The sequence below is a fragment of the Lytechinus pictus genome, chromosome 11 (genome assembly GCF_037042905.1).
Source record: "Lytechinus pictus isolate F3 Inbred chromosome 11, Lp3.0, whole genome shotgun sequence".
Classification (NCBI taxonomy): domain Eukaryota; kingdom Metazoa; phylum Echinodermata; class Echinoidea; order Temnopleuroida; family Toxopneustidae; genus Lytechinus; species Lytechinus pictus.
The window spans coordinates 14,065,783-14,078,965 of NC_087255.1; the positions used below are offsets into that span (position 1 = coordinate 14,065,783).

The window sequence follows — 13,183 nt, forward strand, 5'->3', positions numbered from 1 at the left end:
AGATAACCAGGACCTCGTCTCACAAAGATTTGTGAAACATTTCAATCAAACTGAAAATGCATTTGATAAAGATTTCCTTCACTTAATTATACAGATATAAATCAATTGCAATCTGAGATTGTATGATATGATTTACACTCCTAGTTAAGTGCCGCGCTAGCGACAAACCGTTATGAAATAATCGCGTGCTCAATAGACGACAAGCTGTAAATTAGAAGTAATGTTAGTCAAAATAAGGCTTTAACAGATTATTGTATGTATCTTCCTCTGCACCATCTTAGATTATCCAGCGACGTATCTGCCATCAGGTGAATCATATTAGATCTACATACCACGCAATAGTAATGGAATGTTGTCACACTGTGTATCACAGTGTTGTGATTGTGTTTTCTTTTTGGTAGGTTGGGTCAAACATCTTATTCATTACCTTCATTTCTCTCGATTTTATACATAGATTACACTACGACGTATCTGCAATCAGGTGAATCTTATTCAATCGACATACCACTCAACTACACAAGACGATTTTACCACGCAACCGTGCTACAAACAAACGATACAAATGGATTTCGAATCGTGTTCCAAGATTTCTATATCAGATCTACCAATCAAATCCAAGTAGGGACAGGTACTGATCCCTCTGATCCAGAGACTGTCATCACAACTATCTATGGAACTACATATTGCTGTCCCTGGGATGTCTACATAGAGTCCAATGAGATGTGGATTGGTGTCATAGGAGGACTGACTTACACCAATCTTCAGATTGAAGCGGACATCGTTGCTTTTGACCTTTCAAGTGAATAGGATATTTTAACCAGCGTTATATCAAGAATAGAAAAACTGTTGCCTGCCAACTTTCATTAAAAAAAAAATTATAAACCGATTGAAATATTAGCCTTTTGTAAAGTAGTATGAGGATTACATTAACTAAAGAGAGACAGAATCACAGGGTAATTGAGGATGGAAATTGTTGAGATCAGGAAATGTCAGTAGACCTACAATAATGCATTGTGTCAATTTGGTGCTCACATAGAAGTGTATTTTTTCCTTCCCCCTTTTTACTCCCTATCAGCCCTGTTTAATTGCCCGAGGAGCAATATGAACGTGTCATCAGATGTTCTGTGTGATGGAGTGTACCATTGCGATTATTATGAAGATGAATCGGCATGCAGTAAGTCAAATATGGAAGCATCCCTGCCTCTAGCGTACTTTTTATTTCATTTGCTTTCTAATTTGAGTAATAATGATTAAATTATACTGATAATGAAAACAAAAATCAAAATCAATACTTTGAGTGATATATAGTTGTCATCCGAAGTGTAGGAAACTGAACGACCTCGATGTTTCGGTGGCAAACTGACAGTACCATCATTTGCTAATGTAGAGCCTGATACTTGATGTACGAGTACACCATTATGGCCGTCACTTTGATTGCTTTGCAAAACAGGTTATCATTATAATAGGCAAAGGCCTATAAATTAGAGAAACATATACCTTAAAGGGGAATCCAACCCAAATAAAAACTTGTTTTTATAAGGAAAAGAAAAATCAGACAAGTTGATAGGTGAAAGTTTGAACAATATTGGACAAACAACAAGAAAGTTATGAATTTTAAAAAGTTGTAAATATTAGTAATCACTATACCCATGGAGACTTCAAATTGGCCGCATATGGGATGTCATAGTGATGTAAGGCAAGGACTACTCTTCCATGTACTCCAATACATATTATGGCTAAAATTTCATTTTCCCCAAAAGTTTTATTTCAAATTATATTTTTCTTTCATGCGGACATAAAACAATATACTACCTGGGTTATATTTAAATTACTGCCCCAGGGGAATGGGTACTTAGGAGAAAACCACAAATCCCTGATAATAAAGTACATGGCCTATTGGAAAGTTGTCCTTGCCCCTTGTCATAATTTACTTACCCAATTGCCAATTTGAAATCTACATAGTATAAGTGATTTCAATTTTATAACAGCTATAATTGTCTTATTGCTTGTCCGATTTCTTTCAAACTTTCACCATTCTCTTTAATTTATTTTTCTCCTTCCCAACACAACATTTTATGGCCAGGGCTGGATTCCCCTTTAATCAAATTCCCCTATACTTGTATCATTAGTCATTGTCATTATAAGCCTTCATAAAATCATAGTAGGCATGCACTACCACTTGCACTGGAAGCATTATGATTGGATAACACAGGTGGGTGCACATTCCACATGTTCCAGGAACGTTTAACATTTAATGTGTAGAAGATAACCAGGACCTCGTCTCACAAAGATTTGTGAAACATTTCAATCAAACTGAAAATGCATTTGATAAAGATTTCCTTCACTTAATTATACAGATATAAATCAATTGCAATCTGAGATTGTATGATATGATTTACACTCCTAGTTAAGTGCCGCGCTAGCGACAAACCGTTATGAAATAATCGCGTGCTCAATAGACGACAAGCTGTAAATTAGAAGTAATGTTAGTCAAAATAAGGCTTTAACAGATTATTGTATGTATCTTCCTCTGCACCATCTTAGATTATCCAGCGACGTATCTGCCATCAGGTGAATCATATTAGATCTACATACCACGCAATAGTAATGGAATGTTGTCACACTGTGTATCACAGTGTTGTGATTGTGTTTTCTTTTTGGTAGGTTGGGTCAAACATCTTATTCATTACCTTCATTTCTCTCGATTTTATACATAGATTACACTACGACGTATCTGCAATCAGGTGAATCTTATTCAATCGACATACCACTCAACTACACAAGACGATTTTACCACGCAACCGTGCTACAAACAAACGATACAAATGGATTTCGAATCGTGTTCCAATATTTATATATCAGATCTACCAATCAAGTCCAAATTGGGACAGGTACTGATCCCTCTGATCCAGAGACTGTCATCACAACTATCTATGGAACTACATATTGTTGTCCCTGGGATGTCTACATAGAGTCCAATGAGATATGGATTGGTGTCATAGGAGGACTTTATTACACCACTCTTGAGATTGATGCGGAAATCGTTGCTTTTGACCTTTCAAGTGAATATGATATTTTAACCAGTGTTATATCAAGTATAGAAAAACTGGGGCCTCTCAACTTTCATTAAAAAAAATTATAAACCGATTAAAATATTAGCCTTTTGTAAAGAAGTATGAGGATTTCATTAACTTAAGAGAGACAGAAACAAAGGGAAATTGAGGATGGAAATTGTTGAGATCAGGAAATGTCAGTAGACCTACAATAATGCATTGTGTTAATTTTGAGCTCACATAGCAGTGCATTTTTTCCTTCTCCATTTTTACTCCCTATCAGCCCTGTTTGATTGCCCGAGGAGCAATATGAACGTGTCATCAGATGTTCTGTGTGATGGAGTGTACCATTGCGATTATTATGAAGATGAATCGGCATGCAGTAAGTCAAATATGGAAGCATCCCTGCCTCTTGCGTACTTTTTATTTCATTTGCTTTCTAATTTGAGTAATAATAATTAAATTATACTGATAATAAAAACAAAAATCAAAATCAATATTTTGAGATATATAGGGGAAGGCGGGGTAAGTTGAGCATAGGGGCAAGTTGAGCCACCGCCCCCATGCCAATAATGAATGAGTAAGACATTATGGTGGTGTCATGTATTGATGACCCATTACATAACCATTAACCCCACCACATTGTTTTCAACTTTGAAACAAAAAGTATATTTTTAGAGGGAAAATACAAATTTCAGCCAAAAAAGTAAAAAAGGGTGTGAAATAGATAAGTGTTTTTTACACACACACTTCTTTACATATAATAAAGCATAAGAACAACATTGTCAGTCCAGGTATGGATCTTCATTCTTGTCACAGTCTTTTACATGATGGATACATAAGAAATGTGTGGATGCGAAATTATCGCATTAAGTTCGGACTGGGGTAAGTTGAGCCAGCAAACATGGGGCAAGTTGAGCCATGGTAATTCTTATGGTAATGTAAACAAAAACACAATCAAACCTTAAAAGCCATCGATATGCAGGCAGAAAAGAGCTAATTCACATGACAGTTCTTTTACTTTTAGAGAATGTTGGTATTTTTAGAGAATTAGCAAGTGAAAAGACTTTAAATAAAAAAATGATATGCTGGTTCTTCGCGCATACATTTTGTACATAGTTTTTGTGGCTCAACTTACCCTCGAAGGTGGCACAACTTACCCCATAGATGGGGCAAGTTGTGCCACTTGACATCGTTTTTTTCAAAGGTCACAACGACTTTCAGTGTGGGGGTAGAAAGTTGTATATAGGTGAAAAAGATTTCCCAGGAATCATATTTAAAGACAAGGTACTTATTTCTACAATATTATTAGTCATATCAATTCTATCATGCAAAATGCAAAAAGTGTCACAACTTACCCCGCCTTCCCCTATAGTTGTCATCCGAAGTAGGAAACTGAACGACCGCGATGTTTCGGTGGCAAACTGACAGTACCATCATTTGCTAATGTAGAGCTTGATACTTGATGTACGAGTACACCATTATGGCCGTCACTTTGATTGCTTTGCAAAACAGGTTATCATTATAATAGGCAAAGGTCTATAAATTAGAGAAACATATACCTTAATCAAATTCCCCTATACTTGTATCATTAGTCATTGTCATTATAAGCCTTCATAAAATCATAGTAATAAGGCATGCACTACCACTTGCACTGGAAGCATTGTGATTGGATAACACAGGTGGGTGCACTTTCCACATGTTCCAGGAACGTTTAACTTTTAATGTGTAGAAGATAACCAGGACCTCGTCTCAGAAAGATTTGTATAACATTTAAATCAAACTGAAAATGCATTTAATAAAAATTTCCTTTCACTTAATTATACAGATATGAATCAATTGCATTCTGATTTACACTCCTTGTAAGTGCTGCGCTAGCTACAAGCCGTTATGAAATAATCGTGTGCTTAATAGACAAGCCGTAAATAAAGAGCAAAATGAGTCTTTAACAGGTTATTGTATGTGTCTTCCTCTGCACCCTCTCAGATTACTCAGCGACGTATGTACAATCAGGTGAATCTTATTCAATCGACATACCACGCAACTACACAAGACGATTTTACCACGCAACCTTGCTACAAACAAATGATACGAATGGATTTAGAATCATCTTCCAAAATTTCTATATCAGACATACCAATCAAATCCAAATAGGGACAGGTACTGATCCATCTGATCCAGAGTCTGTCATCACAACTCTCTTTGGATATCGAAGCTCTTCTCATGATGTTTATGTGGAGACCAATAAGATATGGATTTCTGTCATAGGAGGACTGGCTGACACCAATCTCCTCATAGATGTTGACATCTTCGCTATTGATCTCTCGAGTAAATAAATTTCATGCGACTTCACTTTCATGGAGTTATATGGTATATAATTGGTAGGGCAAAGTTCAAAACATGAAATGTAACCACTTTAATGTTGAGTAATGAATGAAATCTTTAAAGATTGTCGAAACCTGCCACTTTTCACGCAAAAATTATAAAATTGATGAGAATAAAACCTTTTCGACGGTAGTATGAGGGGTATGAGTAATGTATCTAACAAAAATAAAACAAAACAGAAACACGGGTAGATTGAAGGTAGCAGTTGTAATCAGCAAATGCCATTGAATAATGCATTGTTATAACTTTCTGCTCAAATAGCCGTACGATCTTTTCCTTCCCTTATTTCTCCTCCAAATCAGCTCCTTTTAGCTGCCCAGTGAGCAATATGAACGTGTCATCAGATGTTCTATGTGATGGAGTGTACGATTGCGATCATTATGAAGATGAATTGGCATGCAGTAAGTCAAATATAGAAGCATTCCTGTCCATCTTGCGTACTTTTTATTTCATTTGCTTTCTAAATTGAGTAATAATGATTAAAGTATACTGATAATGAAAAAAAAAATCAGAATCAATATTTTGAGTGATATATAGTTGTGATCCGAAGTAGGAAACTGAACGACCGCGATGTTTCGGCGGCAAACTGACAGTACCATCATTTGCTATAAATGTAGAGCTTGATACTTGATTTTTGAGTACACCAATATGGCCGTCACTCTGTTTGCTTTGCAAAACTGGTTATCATTATAATAGGCAAAGGCATATAAATAAGAGAAACATACCTTAATCAGATTCCCCTATACTTGTATCATTAGTCATTGTCATTATAAGCCTTCATAAAATCCTAGTAATAAGGCATGCACTACCACTTGCACTGGAAATATTGTGTGATTCGATAACACAGGTGAGTGCACTTTCCACATGTTCCAGGAACGTTTAACTTTTAATGTGTAGAAGATAAACCAGGACCTCATCTCACAAAGATTTGTGAAACATTTCAATCGAACTGAAAATGCATTTGATAAAGATTCCCTTCACTTAATTATACAGATATAAATCAATTGCAATCTGAGATTGTATGATATGATTTACACTCATTGTAAGTGCCGCGCTAGCGACAAGCCGTTATGAAATAATCGCGTGCTCAATAGACGACAAGCCTTAAATTAGAAGCAATCTTAGTCAAAATTAGTCTTTAACAGGTTATTGTATATGTGTCTTCCTCTGCACCATCTTAGATTATCCAGCGACGTGTCTGCCATCAGGTGAATCACATTCAATCTACATACCACGCAATAGTAATGGAATGTTGTAACACTGTGTATCACAGTGCTGTGATTGTGTGTTCTTAATTTATGGTAGGTTGGGTCAAACATTTGATTCATAACCTTCATTTCTCTCGATTTTATAAATAGATTACACTGCGACGTATCTACAATCAGGTGCATCTCATTCAATCGACATACCAGGCAACTACACAAGACGATTTTACCACGTAACCGTGCTACAAACAAATGATACGAATGGATTTCGAATCGTGTTCCAAGATTTCTATATCAGATCTAGTAATCAAGTCCAAATAGGGACAGGCACTGATCCAGCTGATACACAGTCCGTCACCAAAACTATCTCTGGATCTACATATTGCTGTCCTTGGGATGTTTATATAGAGACCGATAATATGTGGATTGCTGCCATAGGCGGACTGACTTACACCAATCTTAAGATTGATGCGGACATCGTTTCTTTCAACCTTTCAAGTGAATATGATATTTTACTGACATTTTTTATATCAAGAGTAGAATAACTACAAATATTGGTGTGAAACTAATAACACTGTTGAGAATTAAGCCCTTTTCAATGTAATATTAAGAATAACAAGTTGAATGGTTATGACAAACCCGTCTACATTACATACAACATAGAAGCAGTGCTAACTTTGAAAACAACTAAGCTGAATAATTGTCAAAGAGAGAAAAGGGGCATTTTATATTCCTAGTTCATTGACCAAAAAGACCTCCGACCCTGACTGAGAATGTTTTTATTCATTTCATATAAATTTGTGACATCGAAAAAGCAATTTTATATAAGACTTATGATATCAGCATTATCTTTAGAATTCAAAACCTTAAATTTTGGTTGAGTTCTTTTAAGTTGATATCAATTATTTATTGACCCTAAATAATTTTGACCTTCGCCCAGTGACCTAAAATTTCATGCCGATATTTAATAATCGCTCTTATCAAAACATGGTATGATCGAATTTATCCTAAATGACCAGAAAATGTCAAGTATTCAGAAATACTTTGTACATTTATGTCCTTAGATTTATGATGAAATTGTCAAGTTATAATGACAATTCAAAAACTTAACCTATCCAAGCTTTTACTGATACTACAGCATGGAAAATTTCATTGACCCTGAATAACCATTGCTCTTGATTATGTGACCTGAAACTCTTGACAAATGATCATTGATACTTCATAACCCTTGTTTCAAACTTTCATGAAATCGATCCATACAATGTCAAAGTTATGATGACATTGCAAAAAAAAATGAACTTACGTCCTGCTTTTGTTATACGATGCAGGCGAGATAATATTGAGGTTATCTTATAATTTCAACAGAAACACGGGTAGAATGAAAACAATCGGGAGTGATCAGAACAAGCCAGTAGATCTAGTACAAAGTTGCCTGATCCTTATTTTATTTTCATTTACTCTCATATGGCCCTATGATTTTTCTTCCCTTTTCCCTTCTTATTTCCCTTCTTCTACCAGCTCTGTTTAATTGCCCAATGAGCAATATAAACGTGTCATCAGATGTTCTCTGTGATGGAGTGTACCATTGTGATCATTATGAAGACGAATCAACATGCAGTAAGTCAAATAAAGAAAAAAAAAATGTTTTTTTGCCCTTTAAGCACCTATGATTTCATTTAAAAATTATTTCCATTTTACAGGTCAAGTCCACCCCAGAAAAATGCTGACTTGAATAAATAGAGAAAATCAAACTAGCAAAACGCTGAAAATTTTAGCAAAATCGGATGTAAAATAATAAAGTTATGACGTTTTAAAATTTTGTTTATTTTTCACAAAACAGTGATATGCCATATCCAATGAGACAGTCGATGATGTCCCTCACCCACTATTTCTTTTTTTTTTTTTTTTTTTTACAGATTTGACAATAAGTACCAACCTGACTGAATCATATAGTAGTAAACAATGCTCAGTCATTATGTTCAGGAAGGAATTAATTTTTTTTTGTATTTTCTTATATGAAATAGGGAATATTTTTCTCTTCATTGTCAAGTGAAACAAGGTTGTTTCACTTGACAATGAAGAGAAAAATATTCCCTATTTCATATAAGAAAATACAAAAAAATAATGTGTGGATGACGTCATCAGACTCCTCATTTGTATAACCACCAGGATGTGCATATAACTTCATAACCTTCCTTTCTCTCGATTTTATTAATAGATTACACTGCGACATATCTGCAATCAGGTGCATCTTATTCAGTCGACATACCACGCAACTACACAAGACGATTTTACCACGCAACCGTGCTACAAACAAACGATACGAATGGATTTCGAATCGTGTTCCAATATTTATATCTCTATTCTAGTCATCGAATCCAAATAGGGGCAGGTACTGATCCGTCTGATCAACAATCTGTCATCACAACCATCAATGGATATAGAACTTGCTGCCCTGTTGATGTCTACGTAGAGACCAATAGGATGTGGATTGCTGTCATAGGAGGTCTGACTTACACCAATCTTGAGATTGAAGCGGACATCGTTGCTTTCAACATTTCAAGTGAATATTGATATTTTACTAGCAGTTTTATATTGTATAAGTATAGAAAAACTCGGTCCTGCCAACTTTCATTAAAAAATTATAAACCGATTAAAATATTAGCCTATTTTAAAGTAAATGAGATAGAAACACATTGAAATTAAGGATCAAAATGGTTGTGATCAGAAAATGTCAGTACACCTAGAATAAAGCATTGTCTGAATGTTGTGCTCACATAGCAGTGCAATTTCTTCCTTCCCCCTTCTTTCTCCTTATCAGCTCTGTTTAATTGCCCGAGGAGCAATATGAACGTGTTATCAGATGTGCTGTGTGATGGAGTGTATCATTGCGATCATTACGAAGATGAATTGGCATGCAGTAAGTCAAATCAAGAAGCATTCCTGTCTCTTGCGTACTTTTTATTCCATTTGCTTTCTATTTTGAGTAATTATGATTAAAGTATACTGATAGTGACAAAAAAAATCAAAATCAATATTTTGAGTGAAATATATTTGTCATCCGAAGTAGGAAGCTGGACGACCGCGATCATTCGCTTGCAAACTTACAGTATATACCATCATCTGGCAAATAATGTAGAGCCTGATACTTATGATGTATGAGTACACCTTTATGGCAGTCACACTGTTTGCTTTCACCCAGGTGTGCAAAAAACTGGTTATCATTATAATAGGCAAAAGCCTATAAATAAGAGAAACAAATAACTTCATCAGATTCCCCTATACTTGTATCATTAGTTTTTGTCATTATAAGCCTTCATAAATCATAGAAATAAGGCATGTACTACCACTTGCACCGGAAGCAATGTGTGATTGGATAACACAGGTGAGTTCACTTTCCACATGTTCCAGGAACGTTAGATTTTTAATATGTTGACGTAAACCAGAACCTCATCTCAGAAAGATTTGTATAACATTTAAATCAAACTGAAAATGCATTTAATAAAAAATTCCTTTCACTTAATTATACAGATATGAATCAATTGCAATCTGATTTACACTCCTACAAGCCGTTATGAAATAATCGTGTGCTTAATAGACAAGCCGTAAATAAAGAGCAAAATGAGTCTTTAACAGGTTATTGTATGTGTCTTCCTCTGCACCCTCTCAGATTACTCAGCGACGTATGTACAATCAGGTGAATCTTATTCAATCGACATACCACGCAACTACACAAGACGATTTTACCACGCAACCTTGCTACAAACAAATGATACGAATGGATTTAGAATCGTCTTCCAAAATTTCTATATCAGACATACCAATCAAATCCAAATAGGGACAGGTACTGATCCATCTGATCCAGAGTCTGTCATCACAACTCTCTTTGGATATCGAAGCTCTTCTCATGATGTTTATGTGGAGACCAATAAGATGTGGATTTCTGTCATAGGAGGACTGGCTGACACCAATCTCTTCATAGATGTTGACATCTTTGCTATTGATCTCTCGAGTAAATAAATTTCATGCGACTTCACTTTCGTGGAGTTATATGGTATATAATTGGTAGGGCAAAGTTCAAAACATGAAATGTAACCACTTTAATGTTGAGTAATGAATCAAATCTTTAAAGATTGTCAAAACCTGCCACTTTTCACGCAAAAATTATAAAATTGATGAGAATAAAACCTTTTCGACGGTAGTATGAGGGGTATGAGTAATATATCTAACAAAAATAAAACAAAACAGTAACACGGGTAGATTGAAGGTAGCAGTTGTAATCAGCAAATGCCATTGAATAATGCATTGTTATAACTTTCTGCTCATATAGCCGTACGATCTTTTCCTTCCCTTCTTTCTCCTCCAAATCAGCTCTTTTTAGCTGCCCAGTGAGCAATATGAACGTGTCATCAGATGTTCTATGTGATGGAGTGTACGATTGCGATCATTATGATGATGAATTGGCATGCAGTAAGTCAAATATAGAAGCATTCCTGTCCATATTGCGTACTTTTTATTTCATTTGCTTTCTAATTTGAGTAATAATGATTAAAGTATACTGATAATGAAAAAAAAAATCAAAATCAATATTTTGAGTGATATATAATTGTGATCCGAAGTAGGAAACTGAACGACCGCGATGTTTCGGTGGCAAACTGACAGTACCATCATTTGCTATAAATGTAGAGCTTGATACTTGATTTTTGAGTACACCAATATGGCCGTCACTCTGTTTGCTTTGCAAAACTGGTTATCATTATAATAGGCAAAGGCATATAAATAAGAGAAACATACCTTAATCAGATTCCCCTATACTTGTATCATTAGTCATTGTCATTATAAGCCTTCATAAAATCCTAGTAATAAGGCATGCACTACCACTTGCACTGGAAATATTGTGTGATTCGATAACACAGGTGAGTGCACTTTCCACATGTTCCAGGAACGTTTAACTTTTAATGTGTAGAAGATAAACCAGGACCTCATCTCACAAAGATTTGTGAAACATTTCAATCGAACTGAAAATGCATTTGATAAAGATTCCCTTCACTTAATTATACAGATATAAATCAATTGCAATCTGAGATTGTATGATATGATTTACACTCCTTGTAAGTGCCGGGCTAGCGACAAGCCGTTATGAAATAATCGCGTGCTCAATAGACGACAAGCCGTAAATTAGAAGCAATCTTAGTCAAAATGAGTCTTTAACAGGTTATTGTATATGTTTCTTCCTCTGAACCATCTTAGATTATCCAGCGACGTATCTGCCATAAGGTGAATCACATTAAATCTACATACCACGCAATAGTAATGGAATGTTGTCACACTGTGTATCACAGTGTTGTGATTGTGTTTTCTTTTTGGTAGGTTGGGTCAAACATCTTATTCATTACCTTCATTTCTCTCGATTTTATACATAGATTACACTACGACGTATCTGCAATCAGGTGAATCTCATTCAATCGACATACCACGCAACTACACAAGACGATTTTACCACGCAACCGTGCTGCAAACAAACGATACGAATGGATTTCGAATCGTGTTCCAAGATTTCTATATCAGATCTACCAATCAACTCCGAATTGGGACAGGTTCTGATCCCTCTGATCCAGAGACTGTCATCACAACTATCTATGGAACTACATATTGCTGTCCCTGGGATGTCTACATAGAGTCCAATGAGATGTGGATTGGTGTCATAGGAGGACTTTATGACACCACTCTTGAGATTGATGCAGACATCGTTGCTTTTGACCTTTCAAGTAAATATGATATTTTAACCAGTGTTATATCAAGTATAGAAAAACTGGGGCCTCTCAACTTTCATTTAAAACAATTATAAACCGATTAAAATAGTAGCCTTTTGTAAAGTAGTATGATGATTACATTAACTAAAGAGAGACAGAAACAAAGGGCAATTGAGGATATAAATTGTTGAGATCAGGAAATGTCAGTAGACCTACAATAATGCATTGTGTGAATTTTGTGCTCACATAGCAGTGCATTTTTTCCTTTCCATTTTTACTCCCTATCAGCCCTGTTTGATTGCCCGAGGAGCAATATGAACGTGTCATCAGATGTTCTGTGTGATGGAGTGTACCATTGCGATTATTATGAAGATGAATCGGCATGCAGTAAGTAAAATATGGAAGCATCCCTGCCTCTTGCGTACTTTTTATTTCATTTGCTTTCTAATTTGAGTAATAATAATTAAATCATACTGATAATTTAAAAAAAAATATCAAAATCAATATTTTGAGTGATATATAGTTGTCATCCGAAGTAGGAAACTGAACGACCGCGATGTTTCGGTGGCAAACTGACAGTACCATCATTTGCTAATGTAGAGCTTGATACTTGATGTACGAGTACGCCATTATGGCCGTCACTTTGATAACTTTGCAAAACAGGTTATCATTATAATAGGCAAAGGCCTATAAATTAGAGAAACATATACCTTAATCAAATTCCCCTATACTTGTATCATTAGTCATTGTCATTATAAGCCTTCATAAAATCATAGTAATAAGGCAT

The 13,183-nt window shown here is 35.4% G+C and overlaps 1 protein-coding gene across 1 annotated transcript in view; it reads left to right on the top strand.

Moving 5' to 3' along the window:
• LOC129271814 (uncharacterized) overlaps positions 1–13,183 on the top strand; it is a 50,565-nt gene that overhangs the window by 14,996 nt on the left and 22,386 nt on the right. Inside the window, exons 11-24 of the mRNA XM_064106829.1 lie at positions 455–799; positions 1,076–1,174; positions 2,718–3,062; positions 3,337–3,435; positions 5,040–5,381; positions 5,741–5,839; positions 6,797–7,141; positions 8,162–8,260; positions 8,862–9,206; positions 9,465–9,563; positions 10,314–10,655; positions 11,015–11,113; positions 12,067–12,411; positions 12,685–12,783. Coding sequence (XP_063962899.1) covers positions 455–799; positions 1,076–1,174; positions 2,718–3,062; positions 3,337–3,435; positions 5,040–5,381; positions 5,741–5,839; positions 6,797–7,141; positions 8,162–8,260; positions 8,862–9,206; positions 9,465–9,563; positions 10,314–10,655; positions 11,015–11,113; positions 12,067–12,411; positions 12,685–12,783 — 3,102 coding nt within the window. The remainder of the gene's footprint in view (positions 1–454; positions 800–1,075; positions 1,175–2,717; positions 3,063–3,336; positions 3,436–5,039; positions 5,382–5,740; positions 5,840–6,796; positions 7,142–8,161; positions 8,261–8,861; positions 9,207–9,464; positions 9,564–10,313; positions 10,656–11,014; positions 11,114–12,066; positions 12,412–12,684; positions 12,784–13,183) is intronic.